At 44.7% G+C, this 22,002-nt stretch overlaps 1 protein-coding gene across 7 annotated transcripts in view; it reads right to left on the reverse strand.

The window, feature by feature from the left end:
- Positions 1–1,482: 1,482 nt before the first annotated feature.
- The window catches only part of BCAR3 (BCAR3 adaptor protein, NSP family member), a 102,724-nt gene continuing 82,204 nt past the window's right edge, over positions 1,483–22,002 (reverse strand). For 5 of the 7 annotated variants that reach the window (XM_033115274.1, XM_033115272.1, XM_033115273.1 and 2 more), the window contains exons 3-8: positions 20,993–21,645; positions 15,801–15,916; positions 11,272–11,443; positions 8,223–8,334; positions 7,064–7,276; positions 1,483–3,978 (exon numbers count right to left, since the gene is read on the reverse strand). In XM_033115274.1, the coding sequence (XP_032971165.1) occupies positions 3,800–3,978; positions 7,064–7,276; positions 8,223–8,334; positions 11,272–11,443; positions 15,801–15,916; positions 20,993–21,645 (1,445 nt within the window). In that variant the 3' untranslated portion in view covers positions 1,483–3,799. The remainder of the gene's footprint in view (positions 3,979–7,063; positions 7,277–8,222; positions 8,335–11,271; positions 11,444–15,800; positions 15,917–20,992; positions 21,646–22,002) is intronic. The other 2 variants (XM_033115268.1, XM_033115269.1) reach the window with 2 other exon arrangements.

Consider the following 22,002-nt stretch of genomic DNA (forward strand, 5'->3'; position numbering starts at 1 on the left):
TTTGATATTGGACAGTGCTCCTGGCCACTCAACTCCATGAGTTCCACACAGAACGTGTCAAAGTGGTCTACTTGCCCTCAAGCACGTCTCTATTTAGCCTCTAGATCAGGAAGTCATAAGGCCCTTTCAGGTTCGTCATACATGGTACTCTATGGAAAAGATTGTCAACACTATGGAAGAGAACCCTGACAGGACATCATGAAAGTCGGGAGGGATTACACCATTGAAGATGCCACCATTGTTACAGGAAAAGCTGTGAAAGGCATCAAGCCCCAAACAATAAATCCCTGCTGGATAAAGCTGTCCAGATGTTGTGCATGACTTAACAGGATTTACGACAGCCAATTAAGGAAATCATGCAAGAGATTGTGGATATAGCTAAAAAAAAAAAAAAAATGTGTGTGTGTGTGTGTGTGTGTGTGTGTGTGTGTGAAGGGTTTCAGGATAAGGATCTTGAAAGTCAGGAGCTAATAGACACCACACCACAGGAACGAACAGAAGACTTGATGGAGATGAGTGCTTCTAATCCAGTCAGTGGCAGACGATAAAGAAGACGTAGAAGAAGCAGTGCCAGAAAACAAATTGACGTTAGACAATCTGGCAGAAGGGTTCCAAGTATCCAAGACTACTTCTGACTTCTCTTACAACATGGACCCTTCAATGATAAGGCCACTGAAACTAAAGTAAATGGTAGAAAAGGGATTGGTACCATACAGAAACATTTTGAGAGAAACGAGAAAACAAAAAAATCAGAAATTATGATGTATTTCCATAAAATTACATCAAGTGTGCCAGCCTCCTCCCCTGCCACGTCCTCCATCTCTTCCTCTGCGTCCCTGGGACAGCAAGACCAACCACTCTGCCTTCTCAGCCTCCTCAGTGTGAAGACAATGAGGATGAACCTTGGTGATGATCCAGTTTCACGTAATGAACTCAATAATCATCGTGCTGTACAGTTAATAAATATGTTGTGTATGTGTCTTTGTGTGAAAATCTAATAACTACAGCAAGAACTGTATGAAAACGTTTTTGGGTCATCACCTAAGTATTCATCGTGTGGAACGTCATGTGCAATATGTGTATGGAAGTAGAAAGCCTATCCTTGCGTAAGCATAAGGTGAGTCATATGTAATATAGAGTTAATAATGTGTTAGATTTCTTACTGTTTCATGAGTTTGCTTGTAAAGAATTACAGGACAGTGTGACTTGTAATTGGAGATACTGCATATCAGCCTATCATAACAGGTAAGTGGTTTTTTAAAAAGTAATGTTTCCAATACCATATTATGAATTGACTGTAATACTGTATACTATAAAAATTTTATAATGATTTATTCATTAGTGTATAGGCTAGTTTACTGTGATGCAATAATATTGATTACACTAGGCTACCATAAAACAAGCATATTGCTGCTGCTTTATTAATGCATGGATCATTATATCTAAATAAATATGAATTTCTTTTTTACATTGTTTTTATTTTTCAGGTCTAGAATTAGTAATATGTATCACATCTACAGTGTTTTGTATCGTATAAGACTATTGGTCGGCACTGACAGATGATTCATCTTGTAAACATGACGTAAACTTAACAGTTACCGATACAGTACAGTACTGTAAATGTATTTTACGATTTTCATAATAACATTTTCTTCTCTAGCTTATTTTATTATAATAGTACAGTATATAATACATAGAACATACAAAATATGTGTTAATTGACTCTTTATGTTACTGGTAAGGCTTCCGGTCAACAGCAGCTTAGTAGTTAAGTTTGTGGGGAGTCAAAAGTTATACTCAGGTTTTTGACTGTGGTGGGGAGGAGCTTGGTCTCCTAACCCCATGTTGTTCAAGGCTCAGCTTTATAAACAGTGCTCACCCACGTGCATGTTTACAGACACAAGCATTTCTCTAAGATCTGTGCCTAGGAGTGGAATTGCTAGGTTGTGGGTTATATTTATCTTCAGTTTAAAAAGGTAGTATCACATTTTCCCCTCATTTTCACACACCTAAGAGTTGTGGATGCGGGTTTCTTATGCTCCATATCTTGGCCAACACTAAGGAGTCAGACTTTTCAGGTTTTGTCCATCCAATAGATGTAAAATAGCATTTCACTGTGGTCTTAAGTTGCTTTTCCCTGATTATTAATGAAGTTGAACATCTTTTCACATGTACCATTTTTGTTTCCTCTTCTTTGAAAAGCCTCTTTATGGCTTTTGCCCATTTTTTTCTTTGGTTGGTTGTCTTGCCATAGTCACTCGTGAGAGTTCTTTATGTACTGAGGATGTTATTGTATTCATATCTCTTGCAATGTAACGGAGCCGGCTCAGAGTGTCTCAGGAGGTTTTAGTCAAGATGTTGGCCAAGATTGCAATCATCTCAAGGCTCTACTGGGGCTGGAGAGTCCCTTCCAAGATGATTCATGTGATTGTTGGCAGGCCTGTTTCTTGCCATGTGTGCCTCTTCATGGGGGTGCTCATGACGTGGCATCTTGCTTCCTCCAGTGAGTGATCCAAGAGAGTAAAAACTAAGACGGAAGCTGTCATCTTTTATACAACCATCTTTTATACAATATCATACAACCTCTCAGATGTGACATGCCATTACTGCTGCTCTATGCACTTGGTGATGTGGGAGAACCCCGGGGTGTTACCACCAGGTGGCAGGGAACTTCGGGGCCCATCTTGGAGGCCGCCTTGCCTACCACACTCCTCTCTTGTCAGCTTTGTGCGTTGCTAATGTCATCCGTCCGTTCTTTCAATTTATCTATGATAATGGTTTAATGAATATCAGTTCATTTTCATGGAGATTGATCAGTCTCATATTTAATGCTTTTTCTGTCTAGTTTAAGAAATTCTTCCTTCATTCAAAGTAAAAACGATACTCTGTATTTTCTTCTGAAAGTGTTACGCTTTTGCCTTTCACATGCAGGGTCTTAATTCATCTAGATTTTGGTGTATGATGAGGTAAGGAACCATTTCTCCCCCTTTCATTTGCTTAACCAGTTGTTCGAGAATTATTTGTTTAAAAGGTCATCCTTTCCCCTATTGATTGGCAATGTTACTTCTGTCATATATCAAACTTCTAATGACAGTTTCTTAATTACCATAGTTTAATAATGAATTTCTATTATCTGGGAGATCAGATTCCCCCTCTCCCCATCTTGCTTTCCTAGGATGATCTTGACTATTCCTAGCTATGTAAGATTTAGGAAAAGTTTATCAAGTTAGCTTGAAAAATCCCCTTGGGTTGCAATTGGGATCGCATCAAGACTAGGGGAGAGAGTGCCCCAGGATGGAAAGAAGTATAATTGTTATTCTATGGTGGTTTAATATTAAAGAGACTGGATACAATTGTTTCACAAAAAGATATATTTTCATATGACTATTTACATTTTTAATATTTAGTTGAAGAATATCATATAACTGATACCTTTTGAAATGTTTCATGCTTTTAAACTTTTCTATTTACAATTTCTGACATGGAATTAAAACTAAAATGGTCAAATACCTCAGTAATAGAAAGCCACCAGTCAGCATAGCTAGGTCTTCTCTTAAATTTGCTGATCAACATTAGCAATAGTTACCTTAATAATAAATTATCATTCATTTAAAAATCAGTAGTAATTTTAAACAATTCATAAATAAGTGTGCTCTGTACAATTTACATGTTTAATATCCTGTGGATACTAAAATCTTGTATATTGTCAGGTTTGCACATTATTACTTTATCAAATAAGCTTTCCCAAAGAAGAAATTGGGGAACCTTGAAATAACATCCTAAGTTTTCTGGAGATTTATCAAAGCTCTGCCTGCTTTACAGGAGGAGGTTCCAGTTTACGTGACAGGGCAGTTAAAATCTGGTTGAATTTCTCGTATCTCTCTGTCTGATTGACTTGTGCACCTTTGCTGCCCCAAAGCAATCGCATTTGAAATTCAGTCTTGAAGATTTCACTCATTTCTTCATCTGGTTGAAAACCTAATATAAATAAAACAAAACAAAAAAGTTATTTTATTAGTTCTGCCTAAAATACAGTTTTGAAAATAGACTGAAAACTTGCTTGTTTCAAGTAAGATCAAAATGAACATCTCTCAGGACTTTAAACAATGATCCGAAAGAAAAGTGTAGGACCTGCTCTCTATAAGGGAGGGCAGAGGCCCACACAAGGACCTGAGCACCTCCAGAGAAAGAATCACAAACAACTTCACTAAAACATGATAGAATAAACTTGGTGTGCACACGCCACTCTGGGTCGTAGTGCTGTAAGGGGTATTCAAAGTACCTTGTTGTTGTTTTTTAACAATTTTATTGATGGATGATTGACATACCATGATTCACCCATTTTAGCTTCACAGTTTGGTTTATAACAGTAAATTTATAGCTACACTTCTATCCCCTAGAAAGCTCCCTAGTACCACTTTGCAGTCAATCCCTGCTCTTACCCCAGACCCCAGCCAACTACTAATCTGCTTTCTGTTGCTATTGTTTTCCCTTTTCTAGAAACTTGATATAAATAAAATGATATAATATGGACTTTTTGCATCTGGCTTAGTATGATGTATTTCAGCTTATTCCATATTGTTGCATGTTATCAATAATTAATTCCTTTTTATTGCTGAGTAGCATTCAGTTATACGGCCATACCACATTTTATTTATTCACCAACTGGTGGGCATTTGGATTGTTTCCGGTTTCTGGCTATTATGAATAATGTGGACATTTGTGTATAAGTTTCGTGTGGACATGCGTTTTCATTTCTCTAGGAGTGGAATTACTGGGACATATAAATATACATTTAGTTTTAAAGAAACTGTCAAACTCTTTCTAAAACGGCTCTACCATTTTGTATTCTCATCAGCAACATACGAAGATTTTCTCCACATGCTGCTGACTCAGTATTGTCATTCTAGATAGTGTGTGGGGTGTCTCATTGTGGCTTAAATTTCCATTTCCCTAATGACTAATGTTTTGAACGTCTTCCCATGTAGTTACTTGTCATTCCTATATCTTCATTGGTGTGGTGTCTATTCAGATCATTTGTCCAAATCTTGTTTGTCTTCTCATTGAGTTCTAAGAATCCTTTATATATTCTAGATAAAAGTTCTTCATCAGATATATGTTTGCCAAATATGTTCTAGTCTTTGGCTTGCCTTTTCACTTTCTTAACGGTGTCTTGAAGAGCAAAATTTTAAATTTTGATTTATCAGTGTTTTCTGTTATGGTTCAAGCTTTTTGTCCTAAGAAATCTTTGCCTAATCCACAGGCACAACAAACGTCTATGATTTCTTATAGGAGCTTTATACGTACTTTTATTTACTCTTATATTATGGCTTTGTGATCCATTTTGGATTAATTATTGTGTATGGTACGAAGTAAAGATCAAGGTTTTTTTGCATATAATACTCAGTAGTTCAGCATCATTTGCTGAAAGACTGTACTTTAACCAATGAATTGCCTCGTCAGTTTTGTCAAAAAATTGATAGCCGTATTTCTCAATCCTCTCTTCTATAAGAGAGAACATCTGCTCTACTTAAGGCCAAGGATGCTCAGTCAACTCTATCAGAGCAGGAAACCTTTGGCCAAAGGGTCATAGAGGCATATGGTTCTCATCCTTGATTATTGCTGGAGTAGCCTGCTCTGTCATGAAATATATTTCCACCTTCTAGATCATAGGATCTTGGTGGTGGAGAGGGTAATAGAAGGCTTTCAGTCCATCCTTCCATGTGATGCCAGAATATCTTTGACAGATAACCAACCAGTGACCAGATGACAATTTCTATTCATCCAGTTAATATGCTTTGAGTGCCTACCCTGGGCGGGGTGCTGGGGATACGATGGTGAGCAAAACTCTACCCTTACTGGGTTCATAGTCACTTCTAGCAGGTGGGAACTTGCTATATGAACCTGTAGCAGGATCAGCTGAGAGATACCATCAGACACCTTGAAAATGATTTGCTGTAGAACAGCTTACAACAGTTTTTTCCAAAACCCATCCTATTACACACTCATAGGCTTGAGCAACATCCAGTGTAACGTATTTGTTGGCTTTGTAGAAGCAGACACTCTGATATCTGGTAAATTGAATTATGTGCTTTTATTGTTTGAGTTCTTCACTGCTAACCTTGGAGAACTTTTAGGAAAATAAAATGAAAGAGGTATGTGATGCTTATATATCTACAGCAGACAGTGCAAATTGTTTAGTCCTAAATTCGGGTTCTGAAACAACAGCTTTGTTTTAGGATGTCATAATTGGCCTCTCCTGCCCCATACAGTTCTTAACCTTGCGGATCCCACTGGGCCCTTGAAGAATATTAAAAATGGCATAGTGAGGAATTAAAAATAGTCATCCCTGGTAACTGCCTTGCTCAAGGTCTCATTCTTGCCCTTGCTTCCTGAATGGCCTTTCTGCCTACAAGCTGTCAGCCCTCCACCCTCCCTCCGTGCAGATGCCAGGTTTAAAACATAAATCCAACCATGTTTAAAACCCTTCACTGGCACTTCCTCAGCCACAACCTACGTGGAAGGCCCTCCCACCTGTGTCTACCTACTTCTTCAGCCTAGTTGGCCATTCCTTAAGACACACTTTACACTTGTCCAAATCAAAATACTTGTGGTTTGGTCTTTTCCCCAAGTTCTCTCAGTGCCTTTGCTTGTGTTAGACCCTCGGATGCTCAGAGCAGGGGAGCTCACGTCCCAGTGTGACTGGGGAAAAATAGGAATGCCGATCAATGAAGTCAAATAGAACTCATGTTGGCCCATCATGTTTTCTAATAGAAATTATTAGAGGTACTAATGGTAGGCAAGCTGACCGATTCTTGACCCTTTCTCTCTGTTTATTCTATACCAAGGACACCACAGGATACCTACAAGGAAGGGAGAAACAGGATCCTTAAGTCATTTAGGAATTAAGAGGAAGTTATGATCAATCATATAGGAAATGGAATTCCCATGCCTTAACGTTTCCTGCTTGGTCTTTTTCTAATTGAGAACATCCATGCTCTTATATTCCTTCAGTCCAGTTACTACGCAGAATAGACAGCAGCAAATAAAAAACAGCTCTCACCTTCCAGGATCCTCTCGGCATTCATCCGGTAACTGTCTGCAGCCTGTGCCATGAGTCGGGCTGTTGCCAAGTGATTCATCACAATCTCACAACTTTCTTCATTTTTTTCCCACATGTCAGTTCCTTCATAAGTGACAGCCTGGCGTTCCATTAAGGTTACAAGAGGCATCAGCAGTGGCACAGATATATTGTTTGGGGGGACACACGTGGACTCTGAAAAACAAGGGGTAAAGTTTTCTATATCATCTTAGTTTTCAAAGTTAAGCATAGAGAGTTCCAGCTCAAGATGGGCAATGTAGGAGGATCCTAGGCTCAGCTCTTCCCACGGGCACACTGAATCTGGAGTTAAATATGGAACAACTTCCGCTGAGAAAAACTAAAAGCTGTCTGAGCAGCTCCTATGCATTGGGCCAATGAGAGAAGGCCCACTGAAGCGGGTATGAGAGGCTGGAACACAGTCTCCCCATAAACCCCAAGCCTGGTGCAACGACCCACAGTCTAGAGGGAACTCAAAACCTGGAGCTTCTTCCTGAGGAACAAAGAGTTTGAAACCCACATTGGGCACCTCAAGTTCTTAGACCTGTGTCTGACAGACAAGCCTCCAAAACATCTACCTTTAAAAACCAACAGTCCTAAAATGTGTATGGAGCCACAAAAGCTGAGGGCACTATGCTAAGTGAAATAAGTCAGTCACATATGCTCTCACTTATATGTGGAATCCAGAAAAACAAACAAAAACTGAGCTCATACAGACAGAGAACAGCTTGGTGGTTGCCTGAGGTGGGGGGTGGGTGAAATGGGTGAAAGGGATCAAAAGGTACAAATTTCCAGTTATAAAATGGATAAATCATGGGATGTAACATACAGCATGGTGACTATAATTAATATTACTTGGTTGCATAGTTTTGAAAGGCTAAGCACAGAATGAGGTGACTGGTAGCCCGTGTCTGTTTTTTTAGCAACTTCAGACCTCCTACAAGGAATGCTGTCCTCTGATAAAAACCTTCATTTACCGGTCAACCATCCTGCAGATAACTCAGGGCCTCGTAATATGCCGTTCTGCATACATGCTTTGATCAAACCAGAACAGATACAATCTGTTGGCCTTACAGACACCAGCAGGGCAGCCCCAGGCCAGCTTCACTGAGCCTGCACTCACCTCGGCCTTCGTGCAGGATTTTGCTGAATGGCTTCAGCTGTTTTTCGTAGAGGATGGCGGTTTGGGTGTACTGGTGCCTCAGGGCAGTCCACGTTTTTTCTAACCTTGTAATCTGAAGAAAGAAAGTTGTTATCGTTTTGGAAAAGGCTCTTTTTAAAATTACCTTTGTACTTATGTTTTGGAATAGATGATAAATGCACATGGTAAAAAAAAAAAAAAGTGAAAGCAGTTGAAAGGAGTGTACAGAGAAAAGTTAATCCCCCACCCCCACCTTACTCTGCGGTGCTGTAATGGCCCATCTCAGGAACAACTCCTCTCATCAGTTACTTTGTGTGTGTGTGTATGTGTGTGTGTACAGACAGACACACGCACACACAACACTCCTTAAAAATAAATAAGTGCATGTTTTACTACACATATTTTTCTGTTCTTTGCATGGAAATCATTCCATGTAAGTAACACATAAAATAACATAGAACAGCCTTATTTTGTTAAACTTCTGCATCATGTTCCACTTTATGGATAAACTGTAGTTTAACCCGTCTCCTACAGATAAGAGGGTTAAACATATTTTTCTGTAACAAAATTACCTTGTAAAGATTTCGCAAACGTGTATCTGTGTGAAAACATTTGGAGGACAAATTTCCGGAAGTGGAACTATTAAAAGAGTACATGTATTTTAAATTTTGAGAGGAGTTGCCAGCTGCCTCCACAGAGGTCATATTGATGAGAGGATGCAGGAATAAGGTACCGCATTTTAATGTTCCTCATAAGTAGTAATGTCTGAGACATCGTACTGCCTCGGCCATACGATGCCACTCCTCATTCCTTTACGCTTCTTTCGGAATGATTTAGTCAACACCAACACTGACTCTTACTGGCCTAAGACAAATGGTCCCCCACTCACACCATCAGATCAGCAAGCCAACGTGTCTGAAGTTTTCTGCGTGAAACCAGGACGGGAGGAAGGGCACTAACGTTTAGGGAAGGAGAGCCAACTCTGAGTCAGGTATTTGAGAAATTTCATTTGATCCTCACAATGCCCAAAAAAGCAGGTACTTTGGCCTCACTTTACAGATCAAAAAACAGGAGCGATTAGATAACTTGCTCAAGGTTTCACAGCTGGTAAATGGCAGACCTGAGATTCATTTCATTGGTCTCTAAGAGCTCCCTGTGTATTCCAAATGAAAGGTGAGAGGGGTCAGCAGCCGCTGATTTGCTGGTAAGGAAAGGATGTGGGCAGCTCTTCCTCTGGCCACCCACCGTGCTGCCCGCCCTTCTCACATTCCCCTTCTGTTCTTCCCCCTCCCTGAAGCATCCGCCTTTCTGAACGAAGCCCTGGCCTCTGGCTAGGCCCATTTCCTGGGTGCTCTCTCTTCCTATGAGAAGCTGAGAAGCACATGTGGCTGTAGTATAGGAGCAGGTTTGGATGGTGACACACAAAAAGGACGTGACTCCCCTGGGTTTTTCCCTGGCTCTGCCGCTTCCCTCCCCAAGCAGTGCGCTGCCTCACCCAGGGCTCTGAATACCCTTAGAACTATGTCCCTCACTGCAGAGGTGCTCCAGAAGGTAACAGTCTGATGCTGCTGGAGGGGACGGAGCCGCCTACAAAGGCATGTTAACTGCCGGAGTCCCTAACCGCCAAGTGTGACGTCATGGACGGCAGGCAACCACCTAATATAAAACATCCCCTTTACTGCTCTCAGAGGAAACTCTGGGCTGGAGGGCTGTCCACACAGCTTCGCTTGTTGGCTCAGCCTTCAAAATTATAGGTAGTTTTAGATAAGAAATAAATCTGATGCAAATCAAAAACACCTGAATGAAAAATTATAACCCCTGACATTATACAAGTCAGTATATCATGAAAACATGGCTGAATTTGCTTATTTCAAATATCTACCATACTAAATTCCAGTGCATCTAAAGAATTTTGAAAACTCTTAGGATGTTATATCATAATTGGAATTGACACCCCAAATTCTCCGGGTGAAAGAACTAAGTTGTTCAGCTTCGTGTTTTTAAGGGGACCTCGCTTTAATGCAAGGATATTAGGTTGCTAACATGCCCTGACTTGCAGGACATGTGACTGTAGCTGTCTTCCCCAGTGGCAACGCTGGGTTTTCAGGGAGCACCACAGGATTTCCGAGACAATCTGTGGCTATGAAACAGCCAAGCTAAGTGATGAGCGGTTTTGGTGTTGCCGGTGGCAGATTGGGCATGCAAGGATTGTAAATGAAAGTCCTCCAAGCACCTATAGCTCAGCAGAACAGAAATGGGAAAGCTGAATCCACGCAATCAAGACAACAGGACCACTTTCCACTATGAGGTCCATCTGATTTCAAATACACGTTTTCAGTTTTGACACTCATCCTAAAAACAGCCTGTCAAAGCAGATATATTCAAGGTGCCCGATTTCAGAAATTCTCATTTGGGGGGTATATGGCAGATGGTCCAGGAATCTGAATTTTTTTTTAATTTATTGGGGTGACAATTGTTAGTAAAATTACATAGATTTCAGGTGTACAATTCTGTATCACATCATCTATAAATTAATTGTGTGTTCACCACCCAGAGTCGGAATCTGAATTTTTTAATCGGAGAGCTTGTTTTAGGTGCCCTGAGGAACATTTTTTGAGATAAACCACTCCAGGGATTCTCAGATATAGGCTCCCCTATGGCTCGGTTTCCCAGCCATTACCCCAAACTGCCTGCATGCCCGGTGACTCAGGTGGAAGCGGTCTTGCATACAACATACATATCATCCTAATTTATTCTTCGGGAACACTGTTCTTGAGAATGACTCTTCTTATTGTACATCAAAGAGAAAGTGCGGGCTATGAGGAATTTTCCACTATTTTTAAAAACAGAGCCAAGATACTTAGGACACTAATCGTGCTTGCCCCCAATCGAAGTAGCTTTTACTAAGATTCAGTTTACCTTTCGAGACCGACTACACCTGTGATTTGCTAAGCACGGACGTGCAGACCACTTTGCAGAATAGGAAGTGCACACAGTCCCACAGGGCCGCACAAAGCAAGTGGAAACCTACCTGTGGCATTTCCAGGGCTTTCATGATGGCCGAGAATGAATAGAGGTCCCCCATGGCGTCTTTCAGTTCCACTGCCACCTGGATGATCCTATTGAGGGTGGCTGCTCGGTCCTCCAAAGTGCCTGTGCAGCCCAGAATGTCCACTGCGATGCCGATGGCCATCGTGCTGTGTCTGACAGGGAAGAGATCAGTGGTCAGGCCCAGGGCCAACAGGACTAGGAGGAAATGGAACCAAACTGGCCAGGAAAAGGACTGGCTTTGCCCCACTTGCTGCTCTTGCCCTGAGATGTGCTGGTACTCAGACAGTTTGGTTGCCGATTCCCACAGAGAGACCACCCCTACCAGGCTGAATGCAGCAGAACCCAGAAGGGGCCTCAGGGAGAGCACTATGCAGAGTCAAATAGGACAGATGGCACAGGGCAGGGCCTTGCTCATCCCTGGACCTGGGGGCATGAAGAGGGCCCACCTCAGGGGAAGTGCGTGGCTCCTTGAACCTTCCACCATAAGAGGTCCAAGGAGATACCAGGTCTCCCCAACACACTGGGGAATCCCTTCCTCCGGGAAGCCCGGGGCCATCTCCACTGAGCCCTCTGCACTGGGGAATGAAAGGGACAGAAAAATGAGAGAACGTGCTCGATTCAGGAAGACAACAAAGGTATCAGAACAAAGGAAGGAATGAAGAGCTAAGAATGGAGTGTCTGCTGCTCGGGTCAAGGGGCCAGAACGTGAATGGAGCCGTGGACAAAGACTAAATAGCACACTGGCAGGACGTCCCTGTAAGGTCAGACTCGAACAAAAAGGAAATCGTGTATCTGCCAACAATGCTCCCTTTTCTCACCTCCCAGGGTCAGCGTAATAGACCCAGAATAGGAAGCAGAGTGATCTCTTCTCTACATGACAATGGGACTGATATGCATGGGGTCACAGAGCAGTCTCCTTCGTCGGAGGCAGGCGGGCAGCCCAGGCTGCAATCCCTTTCCTTCCTTCCCTCTGAAAATCAGGACTGGAAGTTGACAGCACTGGGCCAGAATGGCCTCAATTACAGTTCGTCTAGGCTGCGGTAGAAACGCTGGAGGTGAAGCCGCAATCCATAGCTGTGGTTACTGAAATGTATGTCTTTGAAACTCTGGGGCCACCGTGTCCTGAAGTTCACAGCAAAGGATATTACTCCATGGCTATGCTTCTGTCTGTGCCCACATGTTGGTTTCACTCTCCGTGAGCAAAGGGTGGCACGATTCATCTAGTACCTAGCATTACTAGTTACTCTTGTCAGCGAAAGAACGTCCAGCCTGAGAAAAAGTCTTATAAGAGTTTATTTGAGCCAAGTGATGACCATTGCTGGGAAACAAAATCTCAATGGATTGAGAAAATGCTCTAGAGAATGGCAGTTTTGGAGCTTTTTCATACGTTAGAATCAAAGGACGACACGTAAGGAGGGTTACATGAACTCCATTGGTGGTAGATTAGGGAGGTGGGAGAAGGCAAAGTCGGGAAATCTCCGAGATTGGATAAAAAGCAAAATGGAGAGACACATACTTCTCATACATTGGTGGGTACAGGACAGTTAACCTTTACAGCACATAGAGAGGGTACGTGGGCAACAAGACAACAACGTGGTCTCGTGCTCTGGTGCCGGCGGTTGTGCCTTTGAGGGGTCTGGAAAAGAAAATTAACTCTGACATTTCAAAGGTATGTTATCTTAGATGCACCAAGACAATAGACAATTTCAAAGGTAATGACGGACCTTGTCGAGGAAGCTACAGGCCCAGGGGGTGACTACCCACCATGACCCGCTTTTAGTTAGGAATTTTTACGTGCAGACCACCCTGTGTGGTTACTTTGGTCTCTGGGTTTGTAAGGCCCGCCATGCGGGCCTCCCTGAGCTTGTCAGGTTTAGTGTGTGCCTCCTGTTTTGTTCACACTCTAATGTTTGTTAAGTAAGTAATGAGCTCTGCTGTCTGAGTGTGTTTGTACATATATGCACGTATGCTGCTTACACGCAGTGTAATCTTAGGCTGTTTACCTGACTGCTCTCCTCGACTTCTTCATCTGTAAAATGGGAACAAGGGTAGTTGTGAGGAATAGAAACTGTGTGTGGGTATAAAAATAATTAAACTGGTGGGCACTGGCAGGCACCTAGCAAATAGTAGTTGTTACTACAATTGTCTCTACGTGCATATCTTTCCCTCTGTATCTTGGTCCATTGTACTTGTTTGTCTCTTTGCCTTTTCCTTTATTTATCTTCTTTTCCTGATTTCTTGCCTTTCTTAATTAGTGGACCCTAACATAGACTGAAAGTCTATTTTTATCACCTGTTTATTGAAGAGTTTGGTTGCCCATTTGCTAAGGGTTAAGGTTGAGCTGAACATTTTAGATGTTTCTTTAGCTAATAGTAAACTAACTTCCCATGTTGTATTCAATCTTTTTTTTAATCAGAGTTTTTTCCCTATGATTCAATGGCCCTTAATAAAAAACACATTTTCTCCTTCTTTAAAACCTGGCATTATATCAGTGGTTAATTAGGTAATCCTATCCATTCATTCAGCCAACATTTGCCTAAAACCTCCTGTGTACACCACCGTGGGAAAGACCTCAGCCTGGCACGTGTGTAGCAGAAGCTCCAATGGTTGGCAGCAGGAGGCAATAAATGTTACATGAAGGACAGCTCAGTGTAGGCCTGGAATGGGTGAGGTGGTACATTGAAAAGTAAAGGGTGGTTTTGTATTTGATTCTTAAACACAGGAAGATGGTGTCGTTTGGCTCTTCACGACCACTATACCTTTATTTAAGGTATATTTATTTAAGGCCTTTATTTAAATGCATTGTAATGACAAAAGTGCTGCCCAGGCTCTAGCAGGTAGACCCACAGTCAGTCCTGGACAGGAAGCAACACAAGGAGTGAGACCCCAAGCAAGTGGCAAACAGGAGAAAGAGGAAATGGATGTAAATAAGAGCGAAAGTCAGAAACCAGCCTAGAGAGACGCCCTCAGCTTGGGTCGTATGTCCAACACACCTAATGACACTGATAAAATAAGAACTGGAACTTGGGGAGTTTTCAGGCTGAAATGTATCACATGAGAAATGAGTAAGGCAACAACAGAGTGGAAGTCAGTGGAACTGAGAAGCCAGGCCCCTGGGGCTTAGGACGGGAAGATGACACCTGGAGAGGAGGCTAGAATCCAGAGAAGCCTGATCAGGAAAAATAGGCCAATTCTGAAGACGGACCTATAACGGCCCAAAGGCATTAAACAACAAGGATGCCGGAACAAAGGCAGTACAGACCATTTCCTCATCTCCTGACCCTCAGAAGTCTTCCATCAGGCATTCTGGCATTTTATATGGGATGCATCTGTGACTGTGAAGCCAAAGCCACAGTGACATTGGAGCTGTTTTATCTACTTTATAGCCAGGTAACCTTGAAAGCAGCAGTGTCAATCTTGCAGGCTACTTGACAGACAATGCTTACTCTCTAGGGGCCGGCATCCTAGGACTGCACTGGCCACTGCCCACCTGTGGCTATCCACATTTAATAAACAGCAAAGTAAAACATTTCATCTCTCCACAGCTATGTGTGGCTCGTGGCGACTGTAATCAGAACATTTCCACAACCACAGAAAGTTGTACTGTCTGGTGCTAGAAGGTCGTGGAAAGCCATGGGCAGGAAATGACAGCATTCGGAACGCCTGGCCTTTGAAGCATCACTGCCCTCTTCTCATGAAAAGCTAGGGCCCAGGCTGTCCATGAAAACCCACATGTGTGTCATGGTAACGGGGAAATTGGTTGGAAAAAGAGAAAATTTAACAAGATAGTCTTGCCCAAATCAACTGTCTTTTTTGTATGTGTCACAAAGGCCAACTTCTATGGTAATAAGAGAATCAAATCTAGCGCTTCTTTTCAAATCTAGCGCTTCTAGCTAGATAAGAGAATTCAAATCTAGCTACTTCTGTCGTTCTAATTTCTAAACATCTAACATTCATGCGTGTGGGTTTTAATGGACAGACAAGGCAAGTGCCATCATTCTCTGACCTCTGATCCCCTATTTGTCCACCCCTCAAAGAAAACATTCGGACTTGGTTCTTTACAACCTTTCCCACAAGTTCCCACTTAATTCCTAAAGCAATCTTGAACTCCAAAAGAGACAAAGAAGGCATAGCTCAATGAGGTGGGACTCTCGGTGGCAAGATGGCAAGATGGCCGACCGAGAGTTCTGCCTGCCTGCACCCCCCGGCTCCGCCCCAGGCTGGCAGGAGTGGTGACTTCTGCTCACACAGGGGCCAATTATCTGTTCTCTCCTCCACCCATGTCCTGGATCAGTTTTTGTTCCCTGACTGCCTCTGTGCTGTCTCTTTGTGCATCTCCAGGAATTCTCTGGCTAAGTCTTCTGGGGAAAGTTGGCCTGGGGCCCACACACTTGAGGGAGATGGCTCTGGGGCAGCTGGTGCTGTGCCTCTCTCTGCTCTGAATCCTGCTGATCTGATAGCCTGGGAGGAGTTGAAAGGGCTGGAAATGCAAAGGACAGCACTACTCACCTTTCAATTATGTCCAGGCGCAGCTGGTGGCCATAAGGCAAGGTAATGAGTTCCAGCCCTGAGCTCACGCCCATGTTCTTCTTCATCTCTTCAGAGACTTCAAGTATCCTAGCAACCTGTCAAGGACACAAGTTGAAATACATTGGATCTGGAAGTGGGCTTGCTGCAAACACGAATTTAGCATGTGGAAGGAAATACACTGAACTGAGACAGTGTGGATGAACTTTACCTGTTGAAGTTCTTTTTGAGCAGCAGCATCCAAAAATAGTTTTTGTATGCTATCTGGAGGATTTTAATACATATGCTAGAATATAAAACCTAGGTGGAAAGCAGCTAAATTGGTCTGCAGAATCTGCAGATTTGGTGTCTCTGCCCAGCCAGGGAATGGTGCAGTTCCTCGAACTTTTGTCTAACAGGCTGGATCCTGCTGGGACATTCTGCTGCAGACAGCAGGGCTGACCCCCTGCAGTGGAAAAGCAGAACTGCATCCAAGCATTGCTCTGATGTGTGCTTTGCGTCATGTTCTCACTTAACGGTGGGGCTGGCTGCTATTATTGCTACTTATGCCTCTCCAGGGCTCAGTAAATGCACCATACGTCTGGAAACGATTAGAAACGTGTATAGCAATTTGAAACCCAAGGCCTCAAACACACCCTCTTGTACCCTTAAGGGGTTTTCCTTAAAGAACATCTTTGTTTGTTTGTCCCAACCAGTTTTGCCCATCTCAATTCTAGCGTATAATCACAGTTTATCGGGTATGAGTTGACAGGGTATTCGTTGACCATTTATAATGATTACATGTCACCTCAAGATGTTGCAGTAGAGTCAGTGTGTCTCTAAAACGAGGTTAATGACGTCTCCCGGTACCCTGGTGCACTCAGTACAAACAGCAGATACAACGGGTCTCCCCAAGCCTGGACACACGGCAGGCAGGCACGGGACAGACAATTCCTCTCTTCCATCTGTAGAGTTGTCCTGGACTAAATTATCCGGGGCATACGAATATCCAGATGTCTTCATAATAGGCCCTCCCAAAACATCTGGAAGTTTAGCTGATATTATTAGCCCTGACCCTTAACTTCTGTGGTTGAACAAAGGCCCTGTGTCAGCCCTGGGGAAACGAGCCTGTGGGAATCAGCTGTCGGGGCAGACAACCAGAATAGGATGCAGAATTCATACTGCGTTCTCCGGGCCTCAGTTTCCTGTTCTCTAATACAACTGCTAAGTTCATCTTTCTCTGGGATTTTGCAAAGGATCAAATGATCTTAAAACTCCAAAAAGCTATTTGAAAATACAAGTTGTGAATCACTGGCTGTGTACAAGGGGGAACAATTCTGGCCCGATCTCTAGAAAGAGATTTATACCCTCACCATGGCAAGGCAGCCCAGGTGTGCACCCCAGCCATCTGCGGTCACATACACTTTGCTTGTTGAGACAGCTGCCTTGTCAGAGGCTCCAAACCCAGCACACTTGTGGGACGTCGTCTAATCCACACACACTCTGTGTAACCAGACTCAAAGGCTTGTCATGGATTCCGTTTTGCTCTGGAAGCACTAGCATCCAGAGTGATCCCTGCTCTGAGAGAGAAGCCTCCAGTCTGTTTCCTTCAGTTTAAATATTCAATCCCTGGTCACTTTCCTGGGCTTTTACCGGAAAATGCCACATCTGAGCTACGGGACAAGGTGGCCCTGAGCTCACACTGCAAGGCCTGGGGAACGTGCAGGGCTGTGCAGCTCACAGACACAGAGGAGAGACGAGCATTTCTAGAGCATTTACTATGAGCTGGGCCCGCAGTGCAAGGCGACGCCAGTGCTCCGTGATGAGGCATTCCAGCTTCCCTCTGCTCTTCTAATCTTAGCTATCCTAGCTCTGCAGGATCTCTGAACTCTGCCTGCTCCTCCTCCCCCAGTTTCCGGAGCTGCTGCAATGACCCAGGGGGGAGCCTTGACGGGGGCCCTGGCCCTCCCTCCTCTAGCTGCCAAGGGACCTTCTAAACTGCAGTGAGATCACCTGGCTCTCTGTTGTCCTCGGCAAAGGCTTCTGATCTGCACTCTGTCCTTACGGGCCTGTCTCCCTCCCTGAACTGCTAAGTGCTCTGAAGGCAGCAACCTGGCACCAGCCCAGAAGTAGAGACTTAAACACACGGAAGACCTGCCAGGCCCTCCCCCACTCCACCTTCACAGCCCCCACGGAGTAAATCTTCCATAAGCCAACCCCTCCCCTCCATGGTTTTTGACATCTGAGTCTACGCATATGTGTCGTCTGCTGCCTGGAAGATGCTTTTTGCGTTCTTCAAATGGCTACCTCCTATTCAGCCTCAACACTCATCTCAGACATCCCCACCCTGATCACTTAGCTGCCCCATGTGCAAGACCATGCTTCAGAGGCCCCACAGCTCCTATATCTTCCCCTGCGGAGCGTTTCCCACCTGTACGCTGTTCCTCCCCACCTCCCCACGATGCCTGGCCAAGAGCAGGTGCTCAATCAAGGCCGAACACCTAACACTAACAAACATTTAGCCTCACCTAGGGCCAGGCATGGCATGAAGGGGAGCTGGTATTATTCTCCTCCTTTATCGGAGAGGCCAGGAGAGGTGGGGTTAGACTCAGGCAGTTCATCCCCCGAGACCAAGCTCTTAACTACTGGCCCTTACTTCTAGCCACTGTGAAGACACTGGGTGGGAGAGTGCTGCATCTCTTGTAAGTGAGACTGAGACAGTGCCCATGAGGTGGGGAGGGTCTCAGTAGAAGCCCACGCCAACCCCAGTCCGAGTCGTGGAGCTGGACACTGCTGGGCAGGCAGCCTGGAGGGGCTCAGCACCACCCACTGCACTGATGGCCTCTCTGGGCATCAGCCCTGAGCTCTGTGCACGGGGTGGGAGCCAGTACTCGGGCCCCAGATGCTGTCCAGTGCCTGTTCTCAGATTCAGGGTGGCCCCGTCTGGCCGCTGCCGCATTCAGAGTGGGTAACAGCAGCCCTTGTTTTATTTCCCTCTCAGAGTCACTGCTTGTACCTGCTTTGTTGGCAAAGCCCTGAAGTCAGTGGTTCCAGGAGAGGATAAGGAAATGGGGGTGGACTCAGGAGGGAAGAAGGAAGACTAAACAGCCCTGCCCTTGGTGGCTGGCAGGTTCCAGTTCCAGTCTTTGCCTTGGGGCCTCCATCTAGCCCTCTTCCAGGGGTGCCTGAAGGCAGACAGGGGAGTGGGGCCCCATCAGGAAGACAAAATGCAGAGAGAAGCAACGGAAAAGAGTGCAGGCTGTATGTTCCTTCTGTTGAGAACAGACTCGGGTGCTAGTTTCACAGCTGCCACGGTGGTAGGAAGGTTCCAGACCTTCCTACAAAGAGTGCTCAGTCACCTCACCTCCTGCACTACTACCAAGCCCTGGCTGGGGCCACAAGGTAGAAGGATTCATTTGCTCTCAGGAATTAGGCTGTCCTGTGAACGCAGCCTCACGTTTCCACAAGGAGATTCCTCTATGGAGAACTCAGACAGGTTCATGCCAGGCTCCCGGCCTGTTGGTGTGGTTCTGCTCTCAGATCCAGGGCCCAGTACGAGTTACTTACTAGAACAGGAATCCTAAATCCTCTCACTGCCCAAACAGGTTTACCTTGCGTTCAAGTAAGAATTTAACAGGGCAAATTATCTGACCCTTTGTGAGCATTGCCCAAGGACACTCAGCCAGTCACGTGAACAGCCCTGTTCTGGAGCAGCCCGGTTCCCGGCTCTGTTCTCAGGGCCTGTGGGGCAACCCCTCCCCCCCACTCCACCCCAAAATACACACACACACACACACACACACACACACACACACACACACGCCTACGGACCACCTCCTGGGCCTGGCAATGAGGGCAACTGAGGGATTCCTCAGTCCTGTTTTCAGGAAGCTTTTTCTTTCTCCCCAGAAAAGCTAACAACTAGCTGCCTAATGTCCCTCAAGGCTTTTAGAGAGGGCCCGTGCCCCCCAGGTGAGCCCTCAATCAACTGGGGAACTCCCTGGGGATGCTCAGAGACTAGATTTTGAAATCTACCATGATTCATGACCCAGGAAATTTATTTAGGAAAACCTAGTTCCTAAATCAGCCCTGACCTTTGAAGCTAACTGATTTCAATGAGCTACAAATGAAAAAGGGCTTTATGTCTCACAAAGGCCTTACCTGTCATTCAAATGCAGGGATCTGTCTCTTTACTGAGGAGCGAGCTGAGCTCACTCCAGCCTGAGACACCTGCTTTCTAGAACTATCTCTCTGAAGAATGAGGTTGCCTAGGGGCCACCTATGAACAAAAGCCACCCATAACTAAAAGAAATGTTTCCTATTAAAAATTATGATGATATAAACACATATTCATTTAGTCACATGGAAAGACAGTTATGTTATTTGATGAAAAACTCAGGGTTTGGAATAGTATGTATAGATGGTGCCATTTCTGTGGTAAACAAACAGATCTGCACGCAATTATTTACATGTTTCTATTTGCAGAGTAAGTGTTAGCACTGGTGATCACCAGGAAACTGGATTTTGTGTGATTTAAAATTTTTTTCTTTCCTCTTAATCTGTATTTTATAATTTTTCTAAATTACATTTTATAATTGTAATTTAAAAATCAATTATATTTTATAATTTTTCTAAATTGAGTATTACTTGTTAAAAAAAATTGAGGTGATTTTAAAAGTGTTTATCCTAAAGACCATTTCAGTAACAATAAAATATTTGAGTGTGTGTGTGTGTGTGTGTGTGTGTATGTATAACGAAATCAAAATAACCAAGGCTCTGCTCCTCCAAAAACTCCATTTTCACCTATAATCTACTTTCGTTGGTACTTGACTTTACCAGTTCTGACAGAGTTGAGGCCAGGGGAGAATTTGTAAATCAGCCCCAGCTGGGAGAAGAATTCTGTAGTAGCAGCTCCAGACACAGGCAGGGGTGGGGGAGGAGGCATGGCCCTTGCAGGCAGCCTGCCATTCCTGTCCAAGGTGAATTTTGCACGCTTCCTGCCTGGGCAAAGGTTGCCCCAGCCTGTGGTCCCACCCATTAAATAAATCCCCACACTCGGGTTTCTCTTCGGACTTTTGCTATGAGCAAAGCACTACAGAGTCAGATGGAGTGAGGTGCAGACAGATTCCCCCCCCCCGCCCCGCCCCTTCCAAACTTCCGAAAGCCAGAACTAAACGCTGCCCACAGGCACTTACCTTGCAGTCCATACTCAGCATGTGCTGGGCAATGACTCTGGGGTCGTTGCTGGTGAACAGCTCCTTCGCACGCTTCAGCATTGCTGTCTCCAGGGGCTTGTTCTCAGGAGGAAGAAGCTTCGACTCAAAGTCGTTGGGCCTGAAGGAGGAGGCAGTCTCCAGGAGGGGCATCACAAACTCACCCTCCTCCTGCCCCTTGTCCATCTGCACCGCTGCCAGCGGCTCCCAAGGCTTTGCCTTGTCATCTTCATCGAGAATCAAGTAGTTGGTGCCAGAGTTCCGGGGACCCGGCGTCCCGTTCTGCTTGGCTTTCAGCAGCTCCACATAGCTGTCCTGGGCACAGAAGGGCGGCCTTGCTCCCCTGTCACAGCCTGTGGCAAAGGCTGGGTTCAGTTCACAGTAGTTGGCCTCTGAGTTGGGCCAGGTGGGTGGAGAGGAGGGAGCCTTGAGGAGGGGGGCCTTGCAGGGCTTGGGGGGGGGCTTCGGGCACAGCTGGCTGTCTGAGCCCCTCAGCGCTTCCCCTGCCCTAGCGTCCGAGGACACCCTCCGAACCACTGCTGGGCTCAGGGTGGGTTCGCTGCCCGTCCTGAAAACGGGAGAGTTTGGGCCGGGGCCTGTGTCCACACCGGGGGGTTGAGGCGGCAGCTTACAGCCTACGGAGGATAAGAGAGGGTGAGAAAAAGCTCCGCTGTGTGGAGAACACAAAACAAACAAAACTACGGTGACAGCACCCCAGCCCTCCATTCAGGGTTTCGATTTTCACCCTCAAAAAATGACTCAGTATGACCACCTCATGCCTCAGTCTAGAGCAGTTTAGACCATTTTGAGGGCTAAGTTGGCCCCACCCCACAGTTCTGGGGGAATTTAAATCCCAGTGACTGCCAACAGCCGGACTGCAATGTCATTTTACGGTCACAGAAGGTTAGGACAGTCAGAACAGGTAAATACATTAAGTCTGGAGGGCAGTGAGTAATCTCATCTTGCCCTAAGAAACAGAAATCTTTAGCCAC

Source organism: Rhinolophus ferrumequinum, chromosome 9 (genome assembly GCF_004115265.2).
Source record: "Rhinolophus ferrumequinum isolate MPI-CBG mRhiFer1 chromosome 9, mRhiFer1_v1.p, whole genome shotgun sequence".
In the NCBI taxonomy this organism is placed as follows: domain Eukaryota; kingdom Metazoa; phylum Chordata; class Mammalia; order Chiroptera; family Rhinolophidae; genus Rhinolophus; species Rhinolophus ferrumequinum.